The sequence below is a fragment of the Gopherus flavomarginatus genome, chromosome 2 (genome assembly GCF_025201925.1).
Source record: "Gopherus flavomarginatus isolate rGopFla2 chromosome 2, rGopFla2.mat.asm, whole genome shotgun sequence".
In the NCBI taxonomy this organism is placed as follows: domain Eukaryota; kingdom Metazoa; phylum Chordata; order Testudines; family Testudinidae; genus Gopherus; species Gopherus flavomarginatus.
The window spans coordinates 154,073,891-154,101,680 of NC_066618.1; the positions used below are offsets into that span (position 1 = coordinate 154,073,891).

The 27,790-nt window shown below is 42.2% G+C and overlaps 1 protein-coding gene across 1 annotated transcript; it reads right to left on the reverse strand.

Annotated features, from left to right (window-relative positions):
* Positions 1-514: 514 nt before the first annotated feature.
* Positions 515-20,687, reverse strand: MOB1A (MOB kinase activator 1A). Its single transcript, XM_050940306.1, has 6 exons — positions 20,559-20,687; positions 17,965-18,131; positions 16,745-16,838; positions 10,853-10,986; positions 7,472-7,635; positions 515-5,293 (listed from the first exon to the last, which is right to left on the reverse strand). The coding sequence occupies exons 1-6, from the start codon at positions 20,570-20,572 to the stop codon at positions 5,216-5,218; spliced, it is 651 nt and encodes a 216-aa protein (XP_050796263.1). The 5' UTR covers positions 20,573-20,687; the 3' UTR covers positions 515-5,215.
* Positions 20,688-27,790: the final 7,103 nt, after the last annotated feature.

Genomic DNA, 27,790 nt, shown 5'->3' on the forward strand with positions numbered 1-27,790 from the left:
ATGCCTATTGTTCATCATTCAGAAGAGAAGACAACAACTTCAGTTGTAAGTTTCTATAGCTGCAGGAATTTCCATTACTTATTTCCTTAAAGGCATTTGCTTGTTACAGATCTTTTGAAAATTTTACCCTTTCCCTGAAAGTAACTTTTGGGGGCGGGCGAAGAGAGAGAAAGCATGATCTGTTGTTTAAGGTGTTTCTGAAAAGATGCATCTCCTTTCTAGTAGTATGAAGTAGTGAGGCAACAAATTATTAGTATGAAGTGTCCCATCAGCTTTCCAAAGTGAACAGACATTGAATTCCCCTTACCCTTCTCTGAACATTTAACTGTGGAGGTGACAACTGCAAACAGAGGACATCATTGGTACAGTATAAAGAAAGAGTAAGAAGCAATGGGCAAACATTATACAATGCTATTGCCACACTGCAGAGACTGACCATCATTTGTGCTTGTTATAACTGGTATAAGCCAGTATGTTAAAATCCCCAGTGTTTTCACCTGTTTAAACCAGAAAATCATTTGAATACCACATGCTTTATTATTTGATTGAATGGAAGTTACAAAAGTAGATACAAAATATTTTGTAAAAAGTACAATAAATTTACCTAAAAGTAACCAAAAAAAGCCCCAGGTAAGTAAAAACTTTATTATAACTATTAATGTAAAAATACTATAAAATGTTCATATTAAATTCATTGTTAATTTATGCAAATAGTTTTTGCCATGGAGTAACTGTTTAGTCAAGTTGAAGGAAACATGCAGGAAAACACACAAGGCACAGCAGCAGTACTGAGTTGTAGTTAAAGTTTGTCCCTAACACTGAAAGTAGCAAGAGGTCTAAATACTGTAACCAGTTTTGATTCACAGCACCACTCGCCTGCAATGCAAGTTAAGATGTATCAGCATTGTCTGAACAAACTTTTCTGCCTACTTGAAACAGCTGCATGAAAGAACCTTGCAACCCTAGTCCATCCTGAGGAAGTGTGTGTATTGACATAAATATAAAAAACTTCAAAAAGTCAATCTAGTACAGGATTTCTCAAACACTGTCAATTCTTCCTTTAATGAAGAGAACAGCCTACCTCTCTAAATGATTGATTTCCCTCCTGAATTCTTAAATTAACAGTGCAATTCAGAAAAATATCTAGAATCTGAACAGAGAAACCCAATAGTTTTGTCAGGAGTTTAGTTGAAGCAGATCACTGGATATTCAGCATTAATTGGATGCTTGCTGAGTTTCAAGTGAGATCCATCCACTAATCTGCCCCTCATCCCTGGAGTGACAAGTGCCTGCCTTGGAAGAGGGCAGAGATTTGAGCTAGGAACAAAATATAGCTTAAAGCTAACTAGAAAAAGTTATTTTGTCTTACAACAAATGAAGCCTTACCTACCTTTCTCAATGATCACAGCAACATTTCTTTATAATGGAAGAAAAGGTTGAGTAATCACCTATACTGAAATCTATTCATTGCAAGAAAGCTCAGAACAAAATACATAAGCACTTAAGGTAAAACTAAATTATTGAAAAAGTTTCATTTGTGCAAGGCCAGGGCAAAAGCTTGCTCATTACAGATACCACAAGTTTTATTCACAGTCCTATTATGAGGTTTTAAATATGAGCAACTTACATCAAAACATCTCAAGCAAACCCTAGAACAGTGTGGTTTTAAACTAAGGTTAATTTGTACAATTTTTGACAAATGCTGTAAACTTAAGTAGCTACTATCTGTCCATTTTGGGTTGGTGAAGCAGAATGATTTAAAAAAAAAACGTTTAGCCAATTTTCCCTTTCATGTAAAGGCTAGATTCTGCAGTGTGCTGCATGCTGTCCATTCTCATTTACTTCAGTCAGAGCTCACTGGACCGTAGATAAACCGAGCCTGAATGTTTTTTGAATTTGACTGATTCTAAAAACAACAAAAAAAGGGACTGGCAGATTAAAAAGTGAATTCCTTCAAAGCCATTTCAACCATGTAGTCCAATCAATCAGTCTTCTATAAAAACATTCCTGCCTTTGGACACAGCATCTGTCCTGATATTTCAGACCCCAGAATGAGTTGGAAAAAAGACTTTCAATTTTGTAAACTGAGTCAGTTTCAAATCACAGCCAAAGTGTATTAGAGACAATACAATTTTACTTTTGTCCCCTATCCCATATCCACACTTCAAAGTTATTGACTACTATACTTTTCAGAAGCTAATTATGATGTTCAAAGCAAGCACTAGTTTGTTCAGCATGTTTTCTTCTTAACAGTGCTTGGTCAATGCATGTGCAGTGTGATAGCAGATAAATAACAGCTAAGCAAGAATACAAGTTGTGAAAAATACTGATAGAAAATAGTTTTGGCAATGTTTTACTTTATGGCATTGGCCTGTTCACTCAGGGACTCAAAGATAGGATGACAAACAAATCAGCTGAAATGTGGCAAAAATGGTTTCAGCTTGGGAACGGGCTATATATATAGTTTGCAGAGATAATTCAGTGGGTCACTGGAGTTACAAAGTTTTGATTTTAGACATTTGAGATTGAAAATAGTCATCTTGTAAAAAAGCTACATACTTTTGAAATCTTCCAGTATAACTAGTTGCTTTGACATTTAGGGTGAACCGTGTTATAGGTAAGCAAAAGCTGTATGGAAAGGAATCATCTCACACACTCTTCTATAGGGTTCCAGTAGGGGCCAGCCAAGGCAGAAGTGGCACAGGATCCATATTTATGCAGGATTTCAACCCCGCAGATCCCTAGGCAGTCACGTGGGACTCTCCCTCAGTGCTCTCCTGGACCAGTAGGCAGAGTGCCATGACTGCTGGCCCATTCAGGAGCTTCACAATCCCTGAGAGTGGGGAGAATTACACAGCATGCAGTGGATTTACTAGTGCTTTAAGCACCATTAATTTTACACATTTGAACTGCAGTTCACAGGTAATAGGCTTAAAAAGAGGGGAAAAAAAGTGGCTGTGTAGAAAGAGCAAAGGTGGTAAGGTGTGACAGGGGGAATGGACCATCCCCAGGGTGCTGACTTTCCCCTCTGCACAGCTCCAGCCCAGCTTTTTCTGGTGTTTCTCCCATGCACCAGGTAGTAGGTTGGGCGGAAGAAGCATAGGGGACTAGTTTATTTAAAAAAAAAATGCTGGTTGCCCCCTACACCAAGGAGGGAAATTAAAAGCCAAAGCTACCTGAAAAGAAATATCGAGGTTTCAACACAACATTCCACCTGTCCTAGCTAGGACCCCTTTGTTTTTGAATTGCAAAGTCTGCACTACAAGTTAACTTGGTTTCTAAGAGACTAATATTTAATAATGTAAATCAATACTGTATTGAAACAAAATGACCTCCAAGCTCTTGAGACCTCTCAGCCACAGATTTCTCTCCTGGAATGACACGTGCCACAAGGAACATCAAAACAAACAGGATGAAAAAACAACTCAGGATCAGGCCTTTAGAATGGAATGTTTTTTTAAGCAAAACACCGTTAATGATATTAATGATGTCTCTCAGTCCAGCAAAGAAACTAGGTATCTGCAGCTCAGATTTTTCACTATCAGATGGTGCTGGCGCAACTGTTTTAATTTGTCAAAATACAGTACTAACCCCATTAGATTATGGTGACACTTATTTAAAAAAAGAAACGTCTGCAGTTCACATTGGGGTACATACAGATTGTTTCTCTTGTAATTAAGCTTCCACACTCACGCTTTTGTGCCAGTCTTAAGTTTTTCATCTGGGTTTTTTTAGATGGGCTCTATTTTGCTTTATCTTAGTCACTTTTGGATCATAATTTCATGTCCATGCAACTCATGGCTAGTCTACTGTTTTACTTAAGGCTCTAAGGCAAATTCAAAGTGCATCTAGATACAAACTTAAAACAAACTACTCTAAAATAAAATAAAAGCATTCATAAGGAATACACCAGTAGTTTTTCCTCCTATGTCTGATCCAGCATTTTTTAAAAAAGGTTTTGAAAGCCACACAATGGGTTTAAGTGAATTAAGTTACCTTTTTCCTTTTTTAAAAAACCACAGACACACATGAATTTGAAGTGGCATACACAAACAAAAATCCACAGGGCACACACATACATGATATGTGTGCAATTCAAAGTCATAACCAACTGAATACCAGATTGTTTTTTAAATTGCTTTGGTTGCTGAAGCTACATATATCAACCTATACCTATTAACAGCCTAGTTCTATGAGATAAAAATGCATTGTGTTTTAAGTGTAAATTGCATCCATCATAAAATTTGCAAAAATAGTTCTATTTCCTACCTAGAAAACAGTGGAATATCAAAGTTCATAAGGTAATGCACTTATCAGAAGTATTCAACAGTTTTTATACTAGCAAACAGAGCTTTAAAATGGAACTTTGTTGAGCAACTAAACACTGGATGGAATAAAACCCAACCAAAATATTTGCATTTGCAATTTTGCAAACAATTTCTAGCCAAATATAGTATCTACAGAATTCTTACCATCCGTTGTTTCATGTCAGATAAATTACAACAGCCACATTGGGGAAGTGTTTGAAAAATTAAGTGTTATGTGGCCAAATTTTTCCACAAATGTCCTGTAAGTGTTATGCATCTAAACTCCTGAAGGTACACTTGAATAGTAGGTAAACATCTCCCCTATCCACGCATACAAATTTAGGGGGTTGTGCACAAAACCTCATATGCCCAAAACTGCAAGCTGAGTTGAGGTCTCAAAGTACTTCTCCATCCAATTTCTAGAGCAGAAAGTTAATTCTGGAACTGCTAATGCAAACTATAACGATGTAGTTCTGCACAGAAAATTATGCAAAACTTCACTAATTTATATAGATTGACAAAATATGGTTCAGTTAGAAAATCATGACATTGCAGGGATTAATGCAATCATGAACCCCACCTTTCCAAGTAAAAGATCTGATAAAGTAGCTCTTAGAATTCATAGCTACTTTGCTCTGAAGACACTTTTGCAGACCTTGGATTTTACAGGAAATTTCAGCTGGTACCTCTTTGCAATGAAGCCCCCCACATCAGCTACTAAGATGGAAGAAGGGCAGTAACTGTGCTAGACTGGAAACTATCTGTTTTAGATCCGCTAGCTGTGGTACCTGGTTTCTCAGAGTTTGTGCCAGTAAAGACAAAAGTGGTAAAGAAATAGCTGCAGCTGGTATATGAAGCAAGAAAGAGTAACCATGTCTGAAAGCAGAAAGAATTCTTCCAGGGAAAATTTATCTGTCTTTGGATCCTAGCTTTTCAATTAGTTCCTGAAGAGGAGCCAACTCACGCCTGTCAATCAAGTTGAACTCCTGCAGGGGGGAAGAGAGAAACACAAAAAAGGATCAATTTAAATAAAAATTGCAGTAGACGGAATAAGTGACATGCAACCTCCATTTAATTCAAAACTAAGGCAAAATAAAGAGTTCCAGCATTTTACAACAAACAGCTTGATACAAGTGATTTTAAAATACTTAGTTTATTTGATAAATGCTAATTAATCCTCTCAAAGCCCAGTGTGATTGATATTCTCTAAAACTAGACTAAGTCCTCCCCCAACAAAACTGAAGTTCTGTGAAAACAACTACATTAACTAAACTTTACATTTTTCAGAGAAAATTGTTAAATACAAATTTTGATTTGAAATTAAACAAAGTTGGTTTTGTTTTGATATTTTTCATTCAAAACTTTGGTAACTGTTTTTTAAATGCAATTGTTTTGTTTAACATTTACCATAGAAATAAAATAGGATTTTTTGACCAGGTCTTATGTTATCCCCGTTTCACAGATTGGGAAATGAGGTCACACAGAGATTGAGAAAGTAAATAAACAGTACGTGGTGAATTGGCAGCAGAAGCAGATGTGTGACCCATATCTCTAATGCCTTCAGCTTTAACAACAAGAGCAAAACATGACATGGCTTTGTCAAGTGCCATCTCAAATCGATTACCTTTTTAATCACAATTAGCTAGCCATCTAATATTGGCAGCAGAAGTTTATCTGTTGTGTGTCCATTGGAAGCATTATCTAACTTTCATAGATTTCATAGGCTTCCAAGGCCAGAAGAACTATTGTGATCAGCTAGTCTGACCTGTAGAACACAGGCCATTCAACCTCCCCAAAATAATTTCTAACGCTTATCTTTTAGAAAAAGATCCAAGCTTGATTTAAAAATGGTCAGTGATGGAGAATTCACCACAACCCTTGGTAAACTGTTCCAATGGTTAATTATTCTGTTAAAAATGTTAGCTTCAACTTTCTGCCATTGGATCATGTTATACCTTTCTCTGCTAGATGGAAGAGCCCATTATTAAATATTTGTTCCCAGTGTAAGTACTTATCAACTATAATCAAGTCATCTCTTAACCTTCTCTTTGTTAAACTAACCAGATTGAAGCTCCTTGAGTCTATCACTATAAGGCATATTTTCTAACCTTTTAATCATTCTCACAGCTCTTTTTTGAACTCTCCAATTTATCAACATCCTTCTTTAATTGTAATACCAAAACTGGACATGGTTTTCCAGCAGCATTGCAGCAGTGCCAAATAGGAAGGTAAAAATCTGTATTTCTACTCGAGATCCTTCGGGCTACAGCACCACACTGGGAGCACGTGTTCAGCTGATTATCCACCACAACTCCCCAATCTATTTCAGTCAGTTTCCCAGAATAGAGCGATGTATACATTTACATGTAGCCATATTACAATGCATATGGTTTGCTTGCTGCCAGCTTACCAACCAATCCAGATCGCTCTGTATTAGTGACCTTTCCTCTTCATCATTTACCACTCTGCCAATTTTTATGTCATATGCAGCCTTTGTCAGTGATGATTTTGTTTTCTTCAAGATCATTCATGAAAATGTTAAATAGTGTAGGACCAAGAACAGATCCCTGCAGCACTACACTAGAAACACACCTGCTCAATAAGGATTCCCCATTTACAATTATGTTTGGCAGCTTTTAATCCACTTAATGTGTGCCATGTTAATTTTATATCTTTTTAGGTACCGAGTCAAATGCCTTACAGAAGTCTAAGTATACTATGTCAATGCTATTGTCTGTATAAACCAAACGTGTCATTTCAAAAAAAAAGTTAGTATGATTCTATCTGCTTTCCCTGTTGATTGGTATTAATTATACTACCTTCATTTAATTCTTTATTAATCGAGTCCTGTATCAGATGCTCCATTATTTTGCCTGGGATTGATGTCAGACTGACAGGCCTCTAATTAGCCAGGTGATCCTCTTTACCCTTATTAAATATTGGCCCCTTAGCTTTCTTCCAGTCTTCTGGAACTTCCCCAGTGATCCCAGACTTATTGGAAAAAATCAACATTTATGAAAACACTTGTATTAGTCTTGTAGATTCTGTAAATCTGTTTTATATAAAACCTACGTTCAGGGTCAGATTTAACTTGATAGTGCCCCTTTAAATTTATCTGTAGAACAAGTCACTTTAGGACTAATAGCTAGTAATTTAAAACTTACCTGTACAAAGAAGATAAAGTGCTTAAAGGAGGTGTTGAGATGGGCCTCCTCCTGGAGCTGCATCACAGAATCAAAGTGCTGGTGGTAAATATGGGCATAGACCCTAAACAGACGCTTCAATATAGTCTTTGCCACAGACATGAAGTTCTTAGGAAAAGGGACACCTGAAATGTGCAAACATATGCAAAACATTTCTTAATCCAGTTTAATATATGAAAGCAGAAAGCCCAGCTACAGAATGAAAATTTTCTGCCAAAGGGCACTAGACTTAATTAGAAACAATGAAACCTCAAGCTTCACTAAGGGCACAAAACTTATTCTATTCAGTTGTAAAAATCTAGTCAATACACTTTTAATAAATTATGTAAGAAACTGAGATATGGAGCAAATAATCACTTATTCAAAGCATCACTCACATCCCATTTCCACAAACTACTGAGCAACCACAGTTCTCTTTGAAGTGAACAAGAACTAAGGGAACTCAGCACCTTTATAAAAAACCAGACCCTTTGCGCATATAGGCCCTGAATCAGGAAGGCACTTATGCATAAGTCTAACTTTAAACATGCAATCTCCCTGAGGTCAATAATGAGTGAAAGTGCTTGGCTGAATAGAGATGGGAAACCCATTGGCCATAGAGGCCCCACGTCTAATAATCTAACATCTGTATTCTAATTCTTGTTCTGATATGGACTTCCTGTGTGACAGCACAGGGCAAGTCATTTAAATTATCACCCTAATCTGTAAAAGAGAGTTAACTCCCATTTGGGGAGCTTATTAGGCCCCGATCCAGCAAACACTTATATACAAGCTTATCTGTACAACTATGGGCAGTCCCATCGGAATTAACAGGACTACTTATGGAAGTGAAGTAAAGCACGTGTGTAAGCGTCTGCAGGATTGGGGCCTTAGCTATACTCCATAAGAGTTTTAAATTAATGGGACTAGTACTCTTTAGTCACTTAGGTGCTTTCAAAAATCTCACCCTCAGAAACCTAATTATGGACTTTAAAATTTTGGCCAGTATCCTAAAAACGTTCATCCTAATTGTGTTAACATATTGAAAGTCTAAATAACTCTTAAACTGAAGCAATTTTATTTTCAAGTCACAAAGATTTTATACCAGCCAGAGGAATTTTCAATAAAAACACTAATTTATTCCCAAATGCTGCAAACACTTATGCACCATTTTAACATGAGCCATGTAATCCCACCAAAGTCAGTGCAGCTACTCATGTTACTATGGTACACGTTTGCAGGATCAGGGCATTAACTATCAAAATTTTGATTTTTTTTGACTAACAGTTTTATAAAATTCAGACAAGATCCCCTACCAGTAATTACATATAAAAACAAATTATAACATACTTCATTATACATTTTAACCTAAATTTGAAAAAGCACACATTTTCAAATTAGATTTACAAAGCCTCAACCTCATTTAAATTGATTACAAAAAACCAATTAAGTGACTTAACTAATCCGTTTAAGTCACTCTATACTTACCTTCAACAAACAAGTATTAGTAGACAGCAAAATAGGGACTCATAAGATACTGAAATGTTTACTGCTTTTTAGCTACACCCCAAATCTGCACATTGAATTAAATTCAGTGAGAGATTTGATTTATAAGGAAAAGTTAAGCATTTTAAACAGTGGTGGTCCATAGTTCCTTTTTCCCTTCACCCATCCAGAGCAGGAAACACTTTCAAGTTTCTCTCTTTACTTGCATACTTAGGCTAAGTCTTCCCTGCAAAAAGGTGCATTTTATGCTCTTAGCTTTCTTGATGCAAAATCCTACTGGAGACAATTCACAAGTAGTTTACACCCAGATGTAGTTAGTTGAGGTAAACCACAGATTGCAAGGCATGTACCGTATAATCTATGAAGCAGTATTAATTTTCAGTGAGGATTGGGCACCTAATTGATCTTTGAGTGTTTGAAATATTAAATTTTTAAATGATACCTTTTAACTATTCTACACAACATCATGTCTACCAATAAGAGAGCTTTTAGGATGCACTGCAAAGAACATCAAGAACTTTTGCTTATTTAAAAAAAAAATCAAAATAAAGTCCATGCTGAGGACAAACACCTGGCAACAAATCTCATTTGAAAAGAGTTTTGAGTTATAAAGGACAATTTGTTCTTACTGGAGTTTACTTTCTTGGTCACATTATACCCCCCAATCCTCACCATGGGAGATTTCTCTCTCTTAAGAAAGTTTGAGCTAAGACTTCTCTGCTTATTTGGAGATATTAACCTGACATACAGTAGCTTCAGTAAAGACACAGATTTCAGGTGAGAGTTTACTAGGGATGGTGTTAAATTCTAGCTCTAGTGCAGTGGTGGGCAACCTGCGGCCCGTCAAGGTAATCCGCTGGCAGGCCACGAGACTGTTTGTTTACATTGACCGTCCGCAGCTCCCAGTGGCCACAGTTTGCCGTTCCCAGAGGATTACCCTGACAGGCCTCGTGTGGCCTGCTGGCTGCACTTTTCCCACCACTGTTCTAATGATTATGGGATCAGAATCTACCCTACTATCAGGGCAGCAAGTTTGTCACAGTGGGGAAAAAGGTCACAGATACCAAGACTTTCCCATGCGTCCATGACCTGTCTGTGTGTCCAGGATTTCAATAAACTCACCCTGCAGCAGCGACTGCTGTGGCTCCTGGCCCATGGGGCTGGGCCTGATTTCCGGCTCTGGGCATTGCAACCTGGCACACGGGGTCACAATGCTGCTCAGGTTTGGCCCAGCTTCCCCTCCACCATGACGAGTGGGTGGCCAGGCCAAATTTGAGTTAGTGGTGGTGTGACCTGGTGCATGGTGTTGCAATGGTTCTCAGGTTTGGCCCAGCTGCTCCTGCATCATCATAAGGATGGGGCACCCAGACTAAAACTGAGCAGTGCTATGACTCCATGCAGCAGGTTGCAATGCCTAGAATGGAGAGCAGGGTCCAACCCCAAAGGACAAGAGCTACCCCTACAAGGTGACCACGAGGCAGGCTTGATCTCCAGCGCCTGCACCTCTCCACCCCACCTCCTCATTTGTTACAAAACCCAACTTTTACTAAATGTACCGTAACTAGTCTGATTTTTTTTTAAATGCTGTGACAAATCTGCAGCTCTACCCATGGTACATATCCACACAGGAAGGACTGGATGACATGATCTGAGAAGAGAAAGCCTGGATTCCAAACTTCAGACTAGATGAATTTTTATACCAGTATTATCCAGTTAAAAATAGGATATAACAAGGGAAACACTCCAACAACCAGTAACTGCCACTACAGCTTCTCTCTAATGCAGCTAAGTACTTTTACAGCCCTCATCACCACAGTATTACCCTGCCTAGTGCATGAATGTCATGATTTCACTTACCAATCTTTGAAGGAAAGAGGGTTTCATCATCCAGCTGGTCCTGAACCCATGTCATCAAATAATCAATGTACTTTGGAGCTGAACATTTAATTGGTTTCTTTATATTGGTACCATCTGCCCAGTGGTATTCATACCTGTGGAAAAACACAAGGTTTCTTTAACCAAAGAGAAACAATTTTTAAAAGGAGCACTTTTCCAGACACTTCTTTATTAGACATAGGCTCTCTCTGTTTTACTTGTTAAACAATGGCAGTGCAAACGCATTTTTTTAGCTGAAGAATGATTTAAAAAGGGGCTTGATCAGAACCCAACCAGGAAATTGGAATTTCAGGTTCCGGCTTAAACCAGATTCCATGTCATTTTTACACAAAATTGTGTTAGTCTCTTTTCCTTATGGTTTAGAGTCTCCACTTCCTATTCTTTCCACAAAGTGTACAACATGGCGATTGTACAACTGAGGAGAGCTGACCACAGCTCCCTTTAGAGCCAATTAATAATGCTCCTTGAGCAGCCAAGAGGAGATGTACTAGAGAGGTCCCATTTTCCCCTTCCAAAGTTTAAGTGAATTGACTCTCCCTTGTCCTACTTGCCCTGGAGTGAAGGGTCTGGGCCAGAAGCCACTGCAATGCAATAAAGATGGTTTTCTTTATAATCTATTGGGAAAGTAAAGTCAATGAAGCTACATCAAATTTATGTCACATGAGGATCTGGCCCTATATCTTTGATCTTTAATGTAATTACATTTAACATCATTGAGGGGAGAAAGAGGCCAAGAGAAACCCACCACAGCAGCATTTAACTTCAAAAAGGGGAACTGCACAAAAGTGAGGAAGCTAATTAAAAGGAGCCGTCACAAGGGGGAAATGCCTGCAAACTGCATGGAGATTCTTTAAAAATACCATAAAAGAGGCTCAAACTAAATGTATACTCAAATAAAAGAAAACAGTAAGAGGACCAAAAAAATGCCACTATGGCTAAGCTAAACAACAGAGTAAAAGAGGCAATTAGAGGCCATTTAAAAATTGGAAGTTGAATCCTAGCGAGGAAAATAGAAAGGATTGGGATTTACAAAATAATGAGTGGTGTCAAGGAAGTGAATAGGGAAGTCTTATTTACTCTGTCACATAACACAAAAACCAAGAGTCACACAACACAAAAACCCAATGAAATGAATAGGCAGCAGATTTACGTAAGGAATTACTTCTTTGCAAAATGTACAATCTGTGGAACTTGTTACGATGGGACACTGTGAAGGACAACAGCATAATTGGGTTCAAAAAAGATTAGATGAGTTTATGGACGATAAGTCCATCAATAGTTATTAGCCAAGTTGGTCAGGAATGCAACCCCATGCTCCACATGTCTCTAAGCCTCCAACTGCTAGAAGCTGGGATTGGATGGACAAGGAATGGATCACTCAAAACTGCCCTATTCTTTGTGAAGCACCTGGCCCTGCCCACTGTCAGAGACAGGATACTTGGCTAGATGGACCATTGGTCTGACTCAATGTGACCATTTTTACGTTCTTATGCGCCTTGTTTCTGACATTTTAAACTCTTAACCAGGCCACAGAACAAGCTTAATTTTGTAATAAAATTAAACAAAAATCACTAAAGGGAGAGTGCTAGTGAATTTATTACAGTGTTCATGCAACTTATGTTTCCTACGCTCTGTGGGAGTGTACTTCAGAGTACACTGTGCAGCAGGCAGTGCACGAAGTGTGAAATTAGAGGCACTGAGACCCAGCTGTCCTGGCAGTCTTTCTAATGAGCCATAGTGCTTTTCATTTTAAAGTGTGCACTCTGGACACACTGCATTCTGTGATGAATAACCCATAGCACAGGAAGCTTAAAATTTGAAGTGCCACGTCCCACCTTCCAGGTCCCCTCTAATACTAGGCAAAATTCAGAGATAAAGAAAAGTTATGTTGGTGGGATTTATGCACTGAGAAGCTAGGAGGGGAGTGTGTAAGATTGTCTAATATAAAACAAACATTCTGTTGGTTGCTTTTCCTAATACATGCTGAATGGGCAGAAGGAATGGGTGTAAGTCAATGATCACAAACATTATCAATCAATTCACATCACCAACTCTGAATCTGGCCTGCCACTGGTAGGAGGGAAGGGAAGAAGACAACCAGAAGGACTGATTCAGTACGCACAGCTGCCAGGCTGCAGGAGGGTCCAGAGGATCAAAGTCTCTATGTGAATATCCAAAAATGGTGTGTACCCATAACTGCGCTATGTGTGCCCTTAAATCAGGAAGGAAAATACTATGCATGTGCTATTTATACAAGCTTCTTTATTTCTTACATTCTTCCAAAACTTGGCAAAATGAAGAGTGAAACTTTTCTGTGGCTGAGAGATGTGCTAAATTTTAAACCAAAACCATTCGAGTTATTCCAACATGCTAAAAAAAGCACATTTGAAAAATGCCTTAATTGTAGTTTTCATCAATGTTCTCATGCTCAGCCTAGCTGATTGTCTTCCAAGTTCCCTTTTACCATTCCTTCTACCCAACCCCAAATTACATGCAAAAAAATCATTTCGGACTGGAAAAAAGATTAAAATTGTAGTCAAAAAGGCATTTGGGGAGGAACTAAAGATACATATAAAAATCACAATTAGAAGGCACTATATTATATGTATTATATTCCTCATTAAACGGGCATCCATGAGAATGAAGAAAGCTCAGCTCTGACCAGACTTGGTAGCAAGCAGTAGCCAGCAAGCTGAGCCAGAGCAAGAAGATGAGCTGACCAAACCATACATATATGATTACTGGTTGTAGGAGAAGGAAAGAAGTTGTAAGTTTGGCATGTTATCCTGCAGTTACCAAGCAGAATCTGACCACAACGGTTGAATGCTAGAGATGGAAGGAAAAAACAGAGTCATGAGTATAGCTCATTAGGATTTAGCCAGTATTACAAAAACATCTATTTGGAGTCTGATTGTACAAGCTCTTTGTGCTTGGGAATCCCATAGACTACAGTGAGAATTTGGCTCACTTGAAGGCTTGCAAGGACCTATACGATTCACAAGGGAACTGGTATTCTATAAACATTTATGATGGAATATTTATTTTTTAAGTCTTATTACAATATACCTAGGGCTGAATACGGAAACCTTTATACATGCAAGTATAAAGTATGACAAATTCCATTAAAGTCAAGTGGACTACTATTCAGGAAAAGCATATGCAGGAAAATTGATGTTTTTTTACCAGATGCTTTAGGATCATTTGTTAATGTTACTTAAAACTTTCAGGCCCTGATCCTGCACCAAACATCATACATTAGACCTCTAGAACCGCTTGAAGTCAACAGGACGACTAATGCTTAAAGTTGAACATATGGCTAATTGTTTGAGGAATCAGAGCCTTCGAGTGTAAGCTCATTAGAGCAGGGACTGTTCCTTTATCTGTGTTTGTACAGTGCCTCACACAAAAGTCCAAATCTACACTGGGGCCTTTGGTGCTACCACACAGAAGTGTTTTAATTCAGATCGTCAGTTACTTTGTAATGAGTGAAATTTAATAATTTTGATCCTGAAGAAAATGACCTATATATATATTTTTAAAAAAAGAAAGTTCCTTTAAAAAGTTAAAGCAGGCAACTAGAGTCCAATTTTAAAAATTGTTTTCAGGAAACGCTGAGGAAACTAGATTGAGGAATTATATGCAGTATCTACTGCTGCTAACATCCCTTTGCTAAGCATGAACCATATGCCCCTCCATTGGCTTCCAGTAAGGAAAGCAAAGGCAATTCAGGCTCTGAAGACATCAGCAAGACTGTACATCTGCAAAAGTACATCTGCAATCTTAAGTCTAAGGCGGATGCACAGGGTTTTGTGATCTACGTAATTTCAAAGGACCACCCAAACTTTTCTGTAGGAATAGACAATAGGTCTCCAGAAAGCAACTGGAGTCCTGCAGTGTCACACAGCAAACTTGGAAGAACTGCATACTTTACTCAAATGAAGTTTCTTTCTTGCTAACAAACCCCAACCGTCACAAACTAAAAGCAGACATCAAATGTTCCAGTTCAAACAGGAAGTGCTGAAAGGAAATCACACCAAATATAGAAACAGGAACTTTCTAACCTAAAACTTTCAAGCCTAGATTCTACCGGTTAACTAACAAAATAAAATCATAGGACAGGGTTTTACATTGAACATAATGGATACTGCCTGTCAGCCGGACTCCTTTTTACTGAGTCATAGTTGTAAACTTTCATTAGTTTTTGCTGACTATAGTAAACTAAAATCTTCTACACCTCAGGAAGAAATGCCACAATCAGAATACCTAGCTGTGGCATATGCCACTATGCTCTAATCTACTGAAACTGCTGGAAGAAAAAAAAAACTGTAGCGAAACTTGTGTTTCTTTCTGCCCTGAAAGAGATGCTTTATATGTGCTACCTGCCATATTAGACATCTGAATATGAGACAACTCCCATGTACATCCAAACCCACCATGTACTTCCCTCAGACATCAAGACATCCCCAAGACATCAGATCCCCAAGACATCAGACCTACTGCCTTCAACACTTTGCCACATGAGCATAGCCCTTCCCACCACAAGATATATATGAGCCTTCCTTTGAGATGACTAGACCCTTTCCACAGAACAACTGGTACTATTAGGTTGCCCCAGTAGATAACACATCTGATCTTGTGCTGCTAAAAACTGCAATGCTTTTATGAGTGCATGGAAAGTTTGTGTGACGTGTGAAATTACAAAACAGGAGTCCTTTACAGCTGCAAGAATTCAGAACACACTGTATACTTGGCCTGGAGAACACAACCTACACCACATTTAAAAAAAAAAATAAATATGGAGCATGTTACTACAAAAGTCCAAATAAAGCAAAGGGCTTTGATAAGATATTCAGCATTGGGCTCAATCTATTAATGTTTATGACAAGTAGTCTATTATATGGCTGAGTTTCTCATAGATGTTTTGTATTCTTCTGAAAGAAGCCTGGAGTTCCTGTGAGGCTCTCCTTCCTGTTTTGAACCAGTATAATCAGCTTCTCCTATTTCCAGCCATCCATCTTTGCTGGGTGAAGTCACAGAAAAGAATTCATGACTTTTTCTACCCCTATGTACAGAGCCTAGATGCTGTGGGTGGATGGGTGTTAATGAAGTGAAAACAATTATTTTTTAGTTTTGAAAATCAGCATAAGTGGTCTGAGTAAATTCTTCACACACGTGAATAATCTAAAAAAAGATTCTTGATCAATAAATTAATATGCACTTCTGTAACTTAACTGAGGTGCTTTAAAACAAAATGTTTTCTTGAAAAAAAGGTTTCACTGAATCAATACATTTGGACCATTAATATGACAGGAATCTATGTGATCTTCAGACCAATAGAGATAATGTTGTGACCCATCCTTCACTCCTGTGTAAGTATACAGTATTAAAGACACCAGATTGGACCAATGATATCTCAGTCCAACATTCATAGAATATCAGGGCTGGAAGGGACCTCAGGAGGTCATCTAGTCCAACCCCCTGCTCAAAGCAGGACCAATCCCCAGACAGATTTTTGCCCCAGATCCCTAAGTGGCCCCCTCAAGGATTGAACTCACAATGCTGGGTTTAGCAGGCCAATGCTCAATCCACTGAGCTATCTCTCCCCCCCATTCTTCCTCTGACAGCGCCAGTACCTGATAGCTCACAGGAATGTAAAGTTACCCAAAATGCACCCTGTCAATTTTGCAGTGCTATATGTGGGGGGATAGGAAATAATTCATGGGAGCATGACAGTAAGACTATAAAACACCAAATGATTATCTGTTCTTTTCCCATTAATGTTGCATATTTATTTATATTTGTGACCTACCCCTGTTTATACATTATGCTGGCATACTGCAATGAGTTTCCTACCTTGGTCCAGCAGACATCACTGGACAGCTTGCTTCCGTGCAGAATTCTGTTATGGTCCCATATAACATATTGATCTGATTGAAGAAATCCACAGCTGCAAAGACAACACATCAACTTTAAGTGTACATGGAATCGAAATATTGATGTTATCTTCTCTGGTGGATTATCCGGTCAGATGGAAATACCATCGTCACTAGTGTGAACACAACACATCATTTAGAGAAAAAAGTGGTTTTCATTCTGTATTGCACCACACTGCCAGTAACAACCTTCTCAGAGTGAAGATTTCTATTTTCTAGCCATTTTGATCTGATACTTTTTTTTATTAGAACACCATAATACTATTTCACTAAAATATTTAAGTCTAGTGTGCAATTTCTCTTGGTTGAATTCAATCTTTTGGAAAAGCCATGTAGTGGCTGCCAAGCTCAAAACCTTAAGAGTGCTGAAAACCAATGTCTTAACATCTGAAAACAGACTCCCCAGCTTCCAAACAATACAGGGCATCAGCATCAATCTGTAAGTGTAGTGGTAAAATAATACATGCTAAAATCATGCCAAAATGACTTTCAAAGTCTTTAGTTTGAAGACCAGTGCAAACATTTTCAGGATCAGTAATCTTTTTCTTACAAAAAAAAAAACAAAAAAACCCACACCCCAATCCTTGCATTGATTATTACTCCATTAGTAAAACAAGGGCATTACAATGTGTTCCTTACAATTTAAGACCGACACTTCCAGATCAAAGGTAGCCTGCATATCATTTTCTTGTTTTACATAGTTTGAGAACAGCCACTTAAGTTTCTTAGAATATATTAGTATAGATTAGCCTATACCTGGAAAGCCTTTTAAAAAGGGGAAATCTAGTTTACATTGTTTCACTGTTGTCCAGCTAGGAACTGAAACTCATTGTGTTGCCAGTGAATTAGTCAAGATAGGAGCTTTATTGTAGTTGAACAACAAGCTTATTTAAAATGCAATTAAATAAAAATCAATCCACATTTATTAATAGTTTTTATTTATCAAACTTGACCCAGTGTTCATATTATGTACAAAAGATACGATGCCACTGACTGTAGATAAAGATAAAATCCCACTGACCGTAGATAAATCTAAAAATGGAGTATCCAATTCAATATTTGTAAGTGTGAAAAGATGCTTTAAAATACACACACAGTTTTCTCAAGTATGCAGGCCAATTATTTTTTCTAAGGACTTACTGTTAACTGCAATCCATTCATTGAGGTCCTCTCCTTCTGGCAACATAACTGCTTGTCTAAGGTTACCACTTCCCAAGGTTGCTTCTGCATGTTTCAAAAGCTCGTACTGATGGGAGCCTTCAGGAATATTCTTCTTGGGTTTGAATGTTTTAGAGGACCGACTGCCACTGATAGAACAGAAATGGATTTTCAATTATGTTGTCAATAGTAGTTCTACATTTCAAACTGGAACTTTTAATTCCAATGACTATATATTCTCATATTTTATTAAACATTTAACAGAACGTTTAGCTGTGTACCATACTAGCCTTGCTGAATTCTGCTTGCTCCTGGCAAGTGACATTATGTTTTTTTTATTACTACCTTTCTGGTAAAAGAGCAGGGTGAGCAGATTTTGTGCCTGGGCTGAGAAGTTTTCATGACAAGACCATACCATACCACCACATGACATGAATTACTGCAAGAAACACTGAACAGAATGCAGTTGATATTTAACCAATTAGATTTCATTTCAAGTTTGGGGCCTGACCATGAAATGCTTAAGAATGTAGTCCTGAGACATGAAAATAGTTCAGTCAGACTACTCATGTGAGTGAGGATTATAGGATGTTGCCCCATGCAATTATTTACATCAGTCAACTCATTGGCAATGTGTTTAAAGTGTGACTGAATATTTTGCATAGCATTTTTTTTCTTTTACTTTTATAGTACCTTTCAGCTAAGGAGTCCAGAGTCCGTTACCAACAATTTAATCTCACAGCACCTTGTGAGGCAGGTAAATATCCTTCCCATTTTACAAATAGGGAAACTGAGGAACAGATAGGTTAATGCATGTCCAAGGTCAGATATCAAATCAGTGGTCAAAGTCAGAATTAGAATCTAAGAGTCCTGACCCATTTTAGCCAGTCTTCCTCTAATAGCAACTGTTTCATGTGATATAATGTTCACCAGCACGACAGATTTGCTGATTGAGAGATAAACCCAAATAACTATTTTCTATAATTATTTACAGAACCACACCTCATTGAGTATATGCAAAAAATACAAGTTTTGTTACAGACCATACTGCAAAAAAAAGACCACAATAATCATACAGGAATCCTTTACCTAGGATTAAAGGCTATAGTGATCACCCTAGCTACCAGCACAGTTATCCCTACTTTCCAGCCTATTTTTAAACAATTATGAACATCATCTGCAAAAGACCAGTGTGCTGTTCGGCAGAAATGGCAGTAATTCGTTGTTAAAACCTATATTTTCCTGGACATACATAGGATGATCCAGACTACTAGCCAATTACACTTTTGGGCTGGATACTGGGAGCTTGTCTCATATTGAATAGTACTTATGAGAACAGTCCCATTGAAATCAATGAATCTATTTGTGCACATAAGAGTAAGAGTTGCAGAATCAGACTATTTGTGAGCGGAAAGAACACAAAGAAAAACAATATTTGTATTGAATTATAAAACCAGGTTCTTCTGACAAATAGTGCCTATCACAATGGAGTCCAGATCCTGAGCGGGGCCATTACAATACAAACAAGTAGCAGTAATAATAATACGTGGCAACTTAGGGGGCGATGTACACAAGTAGCCAGAAAAATCAGGTTATCAGAATGTAAAGTAGTGAATCCAGATATTCTTAAACAGCAGTAGCCACTTGCCTTTGTTGACCATGAACAGGGGGATAATTCTTCTCTTGATTACACCAGTGATTTGCACCAGTGCAAGTGACAGAAAAATCAGGCCTGAAGTTTTACCATTAACCCTTTGGTGGAAATAAACACACTAGTTTGGTGCACATGCTTTGGTATTACCAGCAATACATTGGTAAATCAAGCTCATTTGGCTCATATGCGTGTGGTACTGGCTGCCTGGTACAGCCTGAGTCAATAGCAAGATGCTAACTGTGCAGATTCTGGACTCAGAGCAGTTCATGTTGCACATGACAGAAGCCTCTGCCTTGAGCACATCAAGTTTTCAAACCATGGCGGTGTTACCCACTGGTGGCGGTGGTGTCCATCGAGTGACACTGACTCCACTTAGAAAGAGATGAATGAGTTTGCTCTACAGCCTTAGCTAACAGCCAGCTGGCTTTTAGCTCATGCAGGAGAGGCTCATGCACTAAGCTCCAGAGGTGCCTCTTATGACCAGGGTCTGCACCAGCATCTCCCCTAGAGCAGCCTGGTCAAACCCGGATTGTGGAGGACACCTACCCGGTGCCAAAGGTCACAGCCCGCTTCCTTCCACCCGGGTTTTGGGCTGGATTCCGCAACTCTCCTCTCGTCCCTCCCTACTCACACATGGCACCTGCTCCACACCCAGGGTCTGCAAACCCCCCACCCCCTGCAGCTCACGGATTCCCTCCCCCGCAGGCCGAGAGCCACCAACACCCCCCCCCGGTGCCTCCCTCTCATGCCATGGGCCACCATCCCACCTCCCCACCGATCCCTCCCCTCCCCCACCCCACGGGCTACAGATCCCGCCCCCCGTTCTCCTCCCCCGAACCTCTTCACCGGTCCCCCGCCCAGCGAGCAGCCCCCCCACCGGCCGTCGCGCCCCCCGCCCCCCGCCGGGCTCCCACCCACTCACAAGAGGAAGCTCATCTTCGGCGCGCGGCAGGGGGAGGGGGGTCCCGGCGGGGGGAGGGGAGGCGCCGCTGGCTGCGTCCGGCCCTGATCTGCGCAGCGAGAGCGAGCGTCCAACTGACTCCCCTCCGCGAGGGCCGGGCCGGGCGGGGCGGGGCTGCGCAGCATCTCGCGAGAGGAGAGCGCTGCCCCGCCCCTTCCCGGGGCAAGGAGGGGCCCGGGGAGGGGAGCGGGACGGAGGACAAGGTGAGTGGGGGATGGGGCATCAGAGGTGCAACTTCCCGCCGCCCATCTCCCCAATGGGTGCCTCTGGTTTCCGTTCCCTCAGGCCGCGGGGAGGCCGGTCCCATGTCTGCATCAGCCCGCCACTGAGGTGCCTGCCCCTTTGGGTCAGTCATGGCCTAGGGGCGTTTCACCAATTTAGCAAAACTGGGTAAGTCAGTAGGGTTCATTCAAGCTGCAAGCGAGGTAGGCAACAGCTGGTTTTCTTCCCAGGGTGAAGCCTGACAAAGGCGCTGCTAAATTGCTCTCCAACAGTGTGTATGAGCGATTTATTCCTACAGCTATAGGTATAGAATGTGAAAGCGGGCTGACCCCCCTTAATAGATTACAAGCGGCGGGGGGGGGGGGGGGGGGAGTAAGTACTGCTCATGGACACCGTAGCCTGCATTTTTGCACTAGCTCTTTTCCTCTGCCTCAAAGCAGGAAGATCCTGCTTCAAACCAGTTAGTCCTACTTAGATAAGGGAAACATGAGATTTTACACTTACCAATCAAGTATTAACACGCAAGGGTCTTTGTCTGAATGTGTATAAAAGGTTTGTGAAATTTGTGTAAGACAGAGTCTTTTGTACCAAGGTACAGGCTCTCCTTTTTCTGCAGAATAGAGCATTTTTTCCTTATCCTTGTCAGGCTGTTAATTGGCTCTCAGCTAGGCAGACCCGATATTTTGGTAACAGTTTCTGGCGACCCAGATGGGACTCTCCTAGCTCGGACATTGGACTCCAGATGGCTGCGGCGAACTAGGAGCGGCGCCACTGGGGTGCTTAACCCCTCTTCCTCACTTCTCCACGGCTCCTGGAGTTCGTGCTCCGATAAGGTGAGCCCTAATAAAATAAGGAAATAGTATCTGGTTCTGGTTAGAGGCGGGCCTCTTACCTGGTTATCTGGTTCTGGTTCTGTTCTGTTTAACCGGTTACTGTTGTTTTTCTGCTCTGTATACATTTGGGCATTAGGAGTGTGGGTGGAACTGAACCTCTCGTTCGTAATTCCTCGGAGTGGAAGCCATGTGCACGAGAAAGCTCTGAGGTTGTTTTGAGATCCTTCTGTCCCGTCCCCTGTAGCGGTCAGTGTAATAAAAGTAGAAAAACCTGAATTAGACTGTAATTCCTTCTGCTCTCTGTGTAATTCTCTTTTCTGTTTGAGTGTCAGCAGACAGATGAGTGGGTCTCTGGATAAATCCTCTAAGAATAGTCCTTTAAATTATATGTTAAGTAAATGGTCCCTACCCGGTGTTCAAAAAGGGATGACAAGGAAGCGCTTTTTACAATTTTACACCAAGAATTGGCCAGTCCAGGGAACTGCATGGTCCGAGTTTGGCTCCTTTGATATTCCGACTCATTTAATCCCTTTGCGCCTGATATTGGAGGATCAAGCGCCAGGTCAAATGGATTATTGGTTTTTGTGGGACGATTGAGGCTCATCGTCGCTTAAAGAAGGACCACATTCAGGCCCCTCTATTCCCGAAAACCTCTGCCCCTCACGAAGCTGATTGTTGGGAGAATATTTCCCCCATGTATTGCCCCATACTGCGGCCACCTTCGGCGGTAGTACCATTGCCTGTGGCGGATTCGGTATCCTCTACAAAGCCTGGGACAGCAGGTGTATCAGGACAGGTCCCACCCATAAAAATTGAGGAAGCCACGATTCAAGCCAGTGAGCTAACTAGTAGAGCAACAGGTGGTGGGGACACTTCTTCTCTGACCACTGTCTTTAGTCCGTCTCGTACGAGACAGGGAGCTGTCTATAGGAAAAAAGCAGTTAATATTCAGGCACCCCTTCGGATCATTCCAGTCTCCACAACGGATGGGAATGTGATAGACGGTTATGTCCATGTCCCTTTTACTACTGCAGATCTTATGAACTGGCAAAACACTACGCCTCGCCTTAGAGACGACCCGGACGTCATTCACAGGCGATTCCGTGCCATTTTTCAATCTCATAATCCTGATTGGCAGGACGTGGGCCAACTTTTAGATTGCCTACTGCGCACGGAGGAGAAGGAGCGGGTCCTAAGGGGGGCCAGGGAGGCTGCGGAGGCTGCCGGTGATGGACGCGATATTATAGCTCTTACTAACCCTACTCAATGGAACCCGAATGATTCAGCCCACCAGGCAAACTTAAATAAATTCCTAACCCATATTTTAACAGGTATAAAACAAGCAAAAAAAAAACCCTCTAAATTGGTCTAAAGTCCATAATACTGTTCCAGGGAAAGAAGAACACCCCTCCGACTTTTATGAGAGACTTTGTAAAGCATTTTGTACTTTTACTAATAAAGACCCCAAGGCTGCGGACACACAGTCCACGGTCAGGCTTATTTTTACCTCACAGTCAGCTCCGAATATTAAGAAGCGGTTGCAGCAGCTCGAGGGGGCTAAGGGAAAATCTCTGGAAGAACTGGTAAGCATAGCCACCCGGGTGTATCACACAAGAAATAAAGTTCAAGAGACCAAGCAAGTAAAAATGCTAGCAGCCCTTGTAAACGTGGGAAGTAAAAAACAAGGTGGAAGGTGGGAACCCCCCAGGTGGCAACCGAAAGCGGATGAGTGGGGGGGCCCCAAGCCGTGCTAATAAAATATATCATTACTGTAAGCAGGGCCGTCCTTAGGATTTGTGGGGCCCTACGCAGTATTATTAAATTGGTGCCCCTGTGCCGGATGGCAGCCCAAGCTCACAACCTGGTGGGGGAGGGGGACAAGGGACTTAACAGCAAAGGATAATGAGATGCCCAGCCTGCCTCATGGTGACGGAGAGTCACAGTTCCCCGCAGAGACTTCCATGCACTCTCCCTCATGCAGAATGGACATGAAGAAAGTACCTAATTAAAAGCACTAAAATTTGGGAATAAAAAATGTCAGTCACAGGTTTTTTGATATGCCCTGAAGTTTGTCAGATATTTATTTGCAAAAACTTCATAGTAAGGGTGAGTCAGCTGTCCTGCTGAATACAACATTACATATAATGGAATACATGATGCAGCTCTTCTCTGTTCTACATTTTCTTCGTCAGTATTTCTAAGTTGAATTTATATTTTAAATTTACTCAAATCTTAAGCCAGCATTCCAGATTACTACATATTTAACTCACTGAAACAAATCAGAGAGTTTTAGTGTGTTCATAACAATGTTCATTGCTTTTAGAAAAAGGGAACAGTAATTTACTTTGTGTGATCTCCATAACAAGAGACATGGTTATGAAATTTCACCAACTTTAAAAAAATGTTTCCAAAGATTCTAGGTATAACAAGGATTTTGTCTTACTAAGGTACTGATTTTGCTGGAGGGTTCTTTTAAAACTAGTTTGTCGGATAGTCAGAAGTAAAGAAAGGAAACTCTTTGTCCAGCTATCTGGAAGGGAAGGACTGTTGTCCCTTTAAGGGCTCTCTTCAGTGGGGAGTGGGGGGAGAGGTGGTGAAGGGATGGACAGAAAGGACAGGAAGACTTGGAAGCACTTTTTTTTTTAACTATAGTAATTAAAATGTGTATTTTAGATAAGGGAGGTCTTTTGAAGGATTTATTTAAAAAACTATGTGTGAAGATCCACACATTTAAGGCTAAAGATGATTGTGCATCTAAAACTCTATGGAAGCATTTTTTAGAAATGTGATTTTATAATCTTCACCAGCTCACTAATGAAATATTTTTAAAGCAAATTTTAAACTAAGGTCCTGTAGACTGACATGTTCTGTGTAAATATTACATTAATGCACAACTGTTTTTTGTCAGTAAAGTCAGAAACTGACAGAATAAAAATTTATTTGGGCATAAGCTTTCGTGGACATCTGATGAAATGGGTTCTAGTCCACAAAAGCTTATGCCCAAATAATTTGTTAGTCTTTGAGGTGACACAAGGACTCATCCTTGTTTTTGCTGATACAGACTAACAGGACTACCACTCTGAAACCTGTCAGTATATACCTTGGGGTTTGCAAATGCCTGTTAAATGGCTTTATTACCCCTTGAATGTCTCTTTAACAGTTTCAATGTTGTGCTAATAGGTCTGGCAGGCTGGAGGTTTTTTCACTTTTAACTATTAGATTCCCTCCCAAGGAAGACTCACCAGGCTAGAGCAGCCATCTGTGAGAGCCTGCAGGAAGGGTCAGAACAGGGATAGGAAAACAAGAGGCTGGACACTAAGACCCAGTGGTGCCCCAAATTTTCAGGTGCCCTACGCAGCTGCCTATGTTGCCTATGTCTAAGGACGGCCCTGCAGAGACCCCAGCAGCCAATCCCATTCCTCAGACTGTGCTGCATTCGGCTCTCTCTACGACCCAGCAGCCCTGCTTCTACACTGTCTGGGCTGCCTGGAGAGTGGTGCCCTCAGGCAGTGTGAGGCCCTACGCGGCTGCCTATTCTGCCTATGCCTAAGGACGGCCCTGACTGTAAGCAACTTGGTCACTGGAAAGAGAGTGCCCAAACCGACGCACCCGACTACAGCCCCGACCTAAATACCAGATGGCTGTGGACAGAACAGACGCTGTCAATAGTAAGGAATGACGGCGACCCGGGGGTTCACATGTTACCTATTCGAATGACTTTACCACTTATGTTTGTTCCTCCACTGACCCCCAGGTCCGTTTAACTTTGGGAGGAACCGTTTATTCTTGTCTTCTGGACTCTGGGGCTGCCCTTTCCACTGTTACTGCTAAGCCAAAAGAAAAAAACCTTACAAATAAAAGCATTCCGGTAATGGGTATAGGCAAAAAGCCGTTTAAGTGTCCTGTATTGCAGGAGGCTCTGTAGAAATTTCTGGTGTCTCAGCCTCCCATGCATTTTTGCTGGCTCCTGACAGCCCAGTTAATCTTTTGGGCAAAGACTTGCTGTGTAAATTACGTGCTCCGATTTTCTTTACAAATAATAAAATAATTCTTCGATTGCCTTAGAATCAGCTCCCCCAGCTATGTGCCACATTAACCCAGGCTGCCGAGGACCCGGTTCTGTCTGAACAACTCAGACAAGAGGTACACGCCTCCCTGTGGGGCAGTTCCAAAACAGACCTTGGAATCCTCCAGACGGAGCCTGTACAAATAACCCTAAAGCAAAACATTGACATTCCTTGAATCCGGCAGTTCTTCTTCGAGTGATTGCTCACATCCATTCCAGTTAGGTGTGCGCGCCGCGCGTGCACGTTCGTCGGAAACTTTTTACCCTAGCAACTCCAGTGGGCCGGCAGGTCGCCCCCTGGAGTGGCGCCGCCATGGCGCCCAATATATATCCCTGCCGGCCCACCCGCTCCTCAGTTCCTTCTTACCGCCGTGTCGGTCGTTGGAACTGTGGAGCGCGGCATAGCTGTCCTCCACGTCCCTAGCTCTCCTTGTTATCTATCGTTTATCTCTAGCACTATTGTAGTTGTTAATTAGATTGTTAAGTGTAGATAGTAGTAGTTAAGTTAAGTAGTTTGTAAATAGTTCTTCGCCGGGGGCTTAGCCCTTCCCGGCACCCGGCTCATGCCTGGTTCGCCGGGCTTCAAGCAGTGTGCGGCCTGCAAGAAGCCCATGCCCACCAGCGATCCCCACGACGCGTGCCTGAAGTGCCTGGGGGAATCGCACAGATCCGACAAGTGCCGCATCTGCAAGGCTTTTAAGCCAAGGACTAAGAAGGAGAGGGATCAAAGGCTCCGGACTCTCCTTATGGAGGCGGCACTTGACCCGGCGGCTTCGCAGGCCGTGATCTCGGCGCCGGCACCGGATCGCACTGGCACCGAGAAGACTCCCCGGCACCGACCTTCTCCGCCACCGGGGACAGAGCCTAGGCCGTCGAAGTCTATTACTCCGGCCAGGCAGACCCGACTGGAGCGCCCGGCCTCAACATCGGCCGCGGCGCCGCCGGCACCGTCGACTCCGGGCCCGGCGGGTCCGTCGAGTCCGGTGCCGCCAAGCTCCCCCATGACATCTGGGGTTGAGATAGTGGTGCCATCCACACCAGAGACCTTCGCCTCGGCACGGGACCTCATAGCCATGACTGAGCCCACTCAGCGGCCACCCCCGGTACCGCCGGTGCGGGTCGTGTCCAGAGGAAAACCTATGATGTCGGCACCGTCCCGGGACTCACGTTCTCGATCCAGGTCCCGACGTCACGGTCGCTCCAGATCCCGCCGCCGCTCGCAGTCCCGGCACCGCTCCCCTCAGCGGTACCGGTCGCACTCGCGGCACCGGTCGACATCACGACGATCGCGGTCGGACTCCAGCCGCAGATACCGGCACCGCGATTCCAGGAGCCGATCCAGACTTTATTCGCCGCACCAGTCGACCTCCCGGCGCCGAGCTGGTGGCAGGTCCCGGTCCCGGTCGACCTCCCGGCACCGAGCTGGTGGCAGGTCCCGATCCCGGCACCGAAGCGGCGCCCGGTACCGGTCCAGATCCCGGCACCGTGACAGAACCCGGTCCCGGTCCCGGCACCGATATGACTCCCGGCACCGGTCCCCGGCACCGAGACGATCGTCCGTGCCGGCCCGCGCGGACCCTTACCATCCAGGGTCCGCTCCGCCATGGCCCTCCAGACAGCCGTCCGTATCCTCGCTGACGGACAGTGGGTACGCGCTGGGCACCGACCGGCAGGCGGCGCTGTTCAGCGATCCGCCACAGCAGGACCAAGGCCCGCAGCAATGGGGATTCTGGACACCCTGGGCATATCATCAGGCCCAGGGCCCCCAACAGCTCCCTGCTAGGCCGGCGACTGCGGAGCGCAGGGCACCTGAAGCCTCGTTGTCTCGCCCCCCTCCCTCCCCGGATGGGGAGGAAGGGTCCAAGCATCAAGACTCCGCTTTGGCTCCTGAGGCAGAGGCGAGGGCCGAAGGAGACCCACCGTTAGACACTCTCTTGCCGGGGGTCTCCTCATCCTCCTCCCCGGATGAAGCGGTGGCTGGGACCTCCTCCAACAGCCCCCCCCCCCGCTGGACCTCAGGGCGCACCAGGACCTCCTCAGGCGAGTAGCTCAAAATCTGAGTCTGCAAGCCG